Below are 6000 nucleotides of genomic sequence, written 5' to 3' on the forward strand. Positions count from 1 at the left end.
GAAGATGCCATATCCTACTTGCTTTTCCTGTAGCAGAAAGGTTCTACTAAACATGCAGCTCCTATTCCCCTCTGCAGTTATTTAATTGGTCAGGAAGACTGCAACATCTGTTCTGCAAATGTAGCTGTAACCAGATTGTTTTATCTACCTCTCTGTGCCTGGAAGCATTTAATATCAGTGACCCAAGAAAGACTGATCTTAACTAGCATTTTAGAAATGCTTTGTAATGCCCACATTCAGCTGTTAATGGTAATCAGCTCAAATACCGTGCTTTGTGTTTTCCAGTGATCAGACACACACTAACCAGTATCTTAAGTGGTATCTTCCCATTAAAAAATGAGTGTGAAGACTGAGATCAGGAAGACAGTTATGCAAAAGGAAAATGCCACTTGGAGAAAATTCCCACTTGTAGTCAACTGACTGCTTGCACATGGTGTCTTTCACTTAGAACATGCAATTAACTTAAAACAAACAAACAAACAACAACAAAACCCAACCAAAACTGATATATTTTGAGTGCAAATCTGTTCTTTCAGAATTCAAAATAAGATGCCAAATTACGTATGCAGGTTGTTTTGCAGGTGTTGGGTCACTGAATAAGTAAGTTATAGATTGGTCTGATGTTCTGAGTGGTTCACAGCATAAGAGAGAAATAGTATCAATGGTGTAACTGCTTATTATTTTAAACTTGAGATCTTTGCAGTATCTTACAGCACAAGTGCCATATATGCAATATATAAGAGCTCTGGCTCTAACACAGCTAAGTGTCACCAAAATTTTCTGAGTATGTCTATTTTCTTTGATTTCAAAATTTGTAAAAATATTTCCTGCAAATAAGTGTGCAAAGTCTGTAACAAAGCTTTTGAGAAATTTATGACTTCTTGGTGGTAGGCTACATGGAATAGGTGAATTGTCATCATGTGAGTATTTTCAGCGTAAATGTTTTCCCTCTTTTTACAGTTTACGCTGAGTTCTGATCTTTTAATAGCTCCAAATTACATCAAGTATTTTGATGTGGGTACTTGCTTGTTTTCAAGCTACCATTTGTAAGAAGTGAGCACACAAAGCATAGAAGATTTCAATTAAGACTCCGCATGGACATGTTTAAGAACTATTTTCAGTATATACACAACTCGATGCCTAAACACTGCATATTTTGTCTTGTTAATAAGCCCAAAAATATCTACATAGTTATATATATATGAAAGAGGAAGGAATGAACACTGGTTATTGATAACACAAGCTGACAACTGGTTGAAAAACTATTTGTGTTTACAAAAAGGCATGCTGAGCTTTTTAAAACATGAAGTTACTCTTAATTCATAATTGATATTCCCAATCTGACTATTACTGATCAGAAGCCAAAAATGACATTCTGGCAGGCTGAATAATATTTTTTTTAAAGCAAACTTTTTTTTACTACGTGGTATTATTATTTTTATTTTAATTGTCTTCCTTTGCCTTTCAGGTCCTCATTTTGCAGCTGTAAACAGCAACAATGAAATTATTGTTACAGATTTTCATAACCATTCTGTCAAGGTACTGTCAGTTAATGGTAACTTAGAAAGCTTTTTATTTTAGCATGGTAATTTCTTGGGGAGAATGAAGTACTTTTAAAAACAAAGAGATTACACTTTATTTGTATCAAGTCAGACTGTACATTCAGAGACTTTGCATGCAGTGCATTGCATAATGGAGATGCATTCCATTGCTTTTGGTGCCATTATAATGTTCTCTCATTCAATTGCTTAAATGTAAGTTGCACCTGAGATAAATAATATCAGCTCAGTTATTTTTATTAGCTCTCTGCCAAACCTGTTATTTACTCTGTGTTCTTTGCTATTTTAAGTAAGTCTGGTAACTTTTTGAATTTCTCAGGAAAAGCTTCGCACATTCTAATTGAACAAAATTACAACAAAGGAAAGATACCTGACAGTCCTTAATTCCATACCTATAAGCTTTATGATTACTGGTTCCATTTAAAACCCTTTCCTCTTAGCAGCTGTTTTCATCAAGTACCTTTTGCACTGGCCACTAGTTCTTACACCCATGGGACATTCTGACTCACAGCCTATTAAACAGTCATAGTAAAATAGGGTGGTGTATTTGTCTCAATAATAAACCAAAACAAGGATACTTGTTGGGCTGTCATCTTGTGACAAATATATGTAAAAGACCTACAGGCCATTTCAGAAATTACCTACCCATGCATATTTCAGGCAATGAAACTACCTTCAGTCACTTTCTGTGCTCTTCTTCCTTCCCTCAACAAGCAGCAGGAGCAACAGGAGGACACAGGCAGTAGAACATTGTCCTACCTCAGTGCTCAGGCCATATGGGCTAGTCCCTCACACCAGTGAAATCCCTGGGATTTCACCTAATGGTTGCCTGTTCTGAGTGAACACAGAGATGAACTCTCAGTCCAGTTCTTCAGTGTTAATGACTGAAACAGTTAATCTTATCTGTTCACCTGAAATAGAAAATCACCAGTCACTGAGCATAGGCACCCTCATGTCCTGAGCAGTGCTGAATCATCATGCTTTTGAACAGAGATCTAGATCTTTTATCCTTTGGAAATTAGAGAGGAAGTAGCAACTCGTGTGGTTTGGATTACAACAAAGAAACCAAGACTGCCGCCAGAGCGCTAAAGCACATTGTTTAGGTGGTTTAGCAGCAGGAGGCCCATGGCTCTATAAATTACCCCTCTACCAGCAAGGCTTACTGTGGTAAGGAGAATGCCTGGAGAGAGTTAACAAGGGCAAACTAAAATTATTTAAAAAGCAAGGGAAGAGATGTAAAAATTGTGGCATCTTGGTGAATTTATAATTACTGCATTCCTAATGAGAACATAGCATTCCCATCTGTCTCTGTTGTGACTCAATGGGACAAAAATACTATTTGTTACAGTTTGGTACTAGTTGGTAAAGATTCTTTTTTTTGTGTGTTCTCTAAATTGATATAGGCAATTGACACTTAGCAATTAGTAATCTGGGTGATGCTGTTATCACTTGTTAGATGGTAGGGGAAAAGCAGACAGTAAAGTTTAGGTTCAATAATAAAGAAATTTTACTGTTATGGGTCCCAAAGTCTCTTCATGCCACCAGTGTCTTGAATTAAACATCTCTCCCCAACTAATCTTCATGTTTTCCCTCCTTCATGAATTTTCCATGGAAAAACCTACTCAGTATCTCTCATTTAGTCACTCACCATTCTTGTCTTAACCCAAGAAGAAAGCAATATATTTTTGCCTGTTTGTTTGTTCATGGGTTGGTTTTGGGTTGTTTTTTGTTTGGTTGTTTTGTTGTTTCAGGTTTTTTTCATAATAGTTGACTTTTTTTCTACTTTATTTCATTATCTAAGGCACCAACCTGGTACTTCCTCCTCCATATGTTTTTTTCTTTGTTCACTATGGGTGTTCAAGAATAGGATGATTTCCTAATTTCTTTCACCTTCTTTGCACTTCTGTGTGCACTTGTCACTTGTCAGGTCTTTGCATTTTCTTTTGCATCCTACAGCCAGTCTCTAAGAATGCTGTTGGACCTTGTGGAACAGCTGGGACAGGGTCTAGGATGGGCGAAAAATAAATAGGGATGCTATGGCAGTGTGTAAATGACAGATCCAGTATCTCACTGGGTCCCATTGGTGCATCCAAGACACTGACAGAATTGTCATTGATCGGTTCCATCTTTCTGCCATCTAAACCTGGTAACATCACAGAGAATTTGTTGATGAACTGTCTGTACAGAGAGCAGCATGCTGCGATTCTCAGTATGTGTTGATTATGAAAGTCAGAGAAGACTACATCAGCTTAGTTGTGTTTCTATAAGACCAACTCCCAGTCAGCTCTGCTTAATTTAAGATGCACAAACTGCAGGATTTCTGGGGACATCTACCACTGTGTCTGAGCTAAATATGAGCTCAAATGAGAAGAGAAATACTTCATGGTGTAATAGAGCTGGAGGGAGAGATGGGTACCTTTTCTTGTATGTTCAGTATGTGTATGTGTGTGTATAGGGATAGAGGGGTTGTGTTCCTGGGAACTCCTTGATTCTGTTTTGTTAACAAATGAACTGGTAATGGTAGATGACTAATATTTAAAATTAATTCCATATTCAGGTTTTTGTTTTAACTCATGCAGGTATTTAATCAGGAGGGAGAATTCTTACTGAAGTTTGGATCGAACGGAGAAGGAAATGGACAATTTAATGCACCAACTGGAGTAGCTGTAGATTCTAATGGAAATATTATCGTAGCAGATTGGGGAAACAGCCGGATACAGGTAGATATTTGTGTGTTTCAAAGGTGCTTAATCAGGAAAACGAATGGATTGGTAACTGTGGCCACCAAAGCCTTCTGACTTCCCAAGTAACAGGATAGCAGCATTAGACATGTTGTTGTTTCTGGTGGTCTGTTCACTTTTAGAAGATGTGGCTATCAGACCAGGGGCTTTCCAGGGTCATTGATAGCAATTCCAATAGTTACTGTGATCAAGGCTCTTGTTCCCAAGTAGTTCTCCAAAAGCTGTTTGATGGCTTAGGAGGCTTGAAAGCATTGCTGAGATTATAGTAATTTATAATCATCGTAACAGAATACTGGAAACATGGTGGAAAAGATGAAAAAGCAAATGATCTATAGAGGCCCTGAGGCAAATGGAGCAGATTTATATCACCTTTTTTAAATGTTGAGAAAAATTTCTTTCATGTGATGAGAACTGCATTCTATTTATCTTTCAAGTGCTAATCACAAAGTCATCTTCTTTGCCAAAAAATCTATAATAAATAAGTGCATGTATTTTTTTCACTGACTATAAAATGAAGGAGCTGAGTTGTTCTCAGGAAGCACTGTCAGCACTGGAAACAAATTCTTGGTTTTCTCTGTGTGGGAACCTAAGAGTCCTGCTAGCCAAAACAGTAATATTTGTTAGGAAAACAAGGTGTTGGTTGAGTTCCTGAATGAGTCATATTTATTGTAGCTGTCTGTTTTTAGAACCAGGAAGAGCTAAGGTGCTTTTTAGAATTTTTATTTCATTGGATGTTTAATTCTTGCCAGACATCCTGACAGCTTTAATTAGTTCTTTTAGCAAGAAAACGCATTTGTATTGGATCATATTTTGCCCTTGTTTGTTCTAGTGTATGTCAGCTGTTTCAGAAATGAGATGTGTGATGGTGTAATTGAGAGCAGACTCGTGTCTGCTATTTTTCTTTTTTATTAACATCATTTCTTCTGTGCTTTCTCACCCTCAAAGGTTTTTGATGGAAGTGGATCATTTTTATCCTACATTAACACCTCTGCTGACCCACTTTATGGTCCCCAAGGTCTGGCCCTTACTTCTGATGGCCATGTTGTAGTTGCAGACTCTGGAAATCACTGCTTCAAGGTCTACCGATACTTACAGTAGCCATGAGCTCTGGAGCTGGCTAATTGTCCACCCTTAAGAAAAGACTGATCCTAGAGATCCAATGCAGGATATCTCCCACTTTGAGTTCATTTTTAATAATGGAGTCTCTTACAGACTTCTCATGTTAATTTCCAAACTTTGTTTACACAGGACTTGCACCTCCTAAGTTTCTCACTGAACTTTTGTTGTGAGAGTTAATACACAGAATCTTTAACTGAATTCACAAAGACAAGGTGATATTAAACACAAACTGCAACTTATGGAACTGGAATTAACTAGTTAGGCAAAAATGAGAAAAAAATTGGGAAAAGACCCCAAAGCTTTTTGAAGACTGCAAAGGGTAGCTCCTGCTCAGAGCTTCCAAATGTGAAGAAGTTTCACTGTTATGCATTATTTAACCCAGAGGTGATCCTGGGAATCTTCTAGATCTCATTGTCATGGTAGGTATTACACTTTTAACATTCTTCAGTCTTGCTATCTGTAACAACTAAGTCCTTTTAGTATAAGGTTAAGTCTCACAAAACCCATCTAGCTCTAGCCATCAGACCTAACACAGCTCAACGTTCAGCACTACGAGAATCAATGCAAATTCCCTGCTCATG

General features: G+C 37.5%; 1 protein-coding gene across 16 annotated transcripts in view; it reads left to right on the forward strand.

Moving 5' to 3' along the window:
- TRIM2 (tripartite motif containing 2) overlaps nt 1-5496 on the forward strand; it is a 112685-nt gene extending 107189 nt beyond the window's left edge. For all 16 annotated transcript variants that reach the window (XM_054165366.1, XM_054165361.1, XM_054165313.1 and 13 more), the window contains 3 exons: nt 1469-1539; nt 4139-4279; nt 5246-5496. In XM_054165366.1, the coding sequence (XP_054021341.1) occupies nt 1469-1539; nt 4139-4279; nt 5246-5398 (365 nt within the window). In that variant the 3' untranslated portion in view covers nt 5399-5496. The remainder of the gene's footprint in view (nt 1-1468; nt 1540-4138; nt 4280-5245) is intronic.
- Nucleotides 5497-6000: the final 504 nt, after the last annotated feature.

Source organism: Dryobates pubescens, chromosome 1 (genome assembly GCF_014839835.1).
Source record: "Dryobates pubescens isolate bDryPub1 chromosome 1, bDryPub1.pri, whole genome shotgun sequence".
Lineage (NCBI taxonomy): Eukaryota > Metazoa > Chordata > Aves > Piciformes > Picidae > Dryobates > Dryobates pubescens.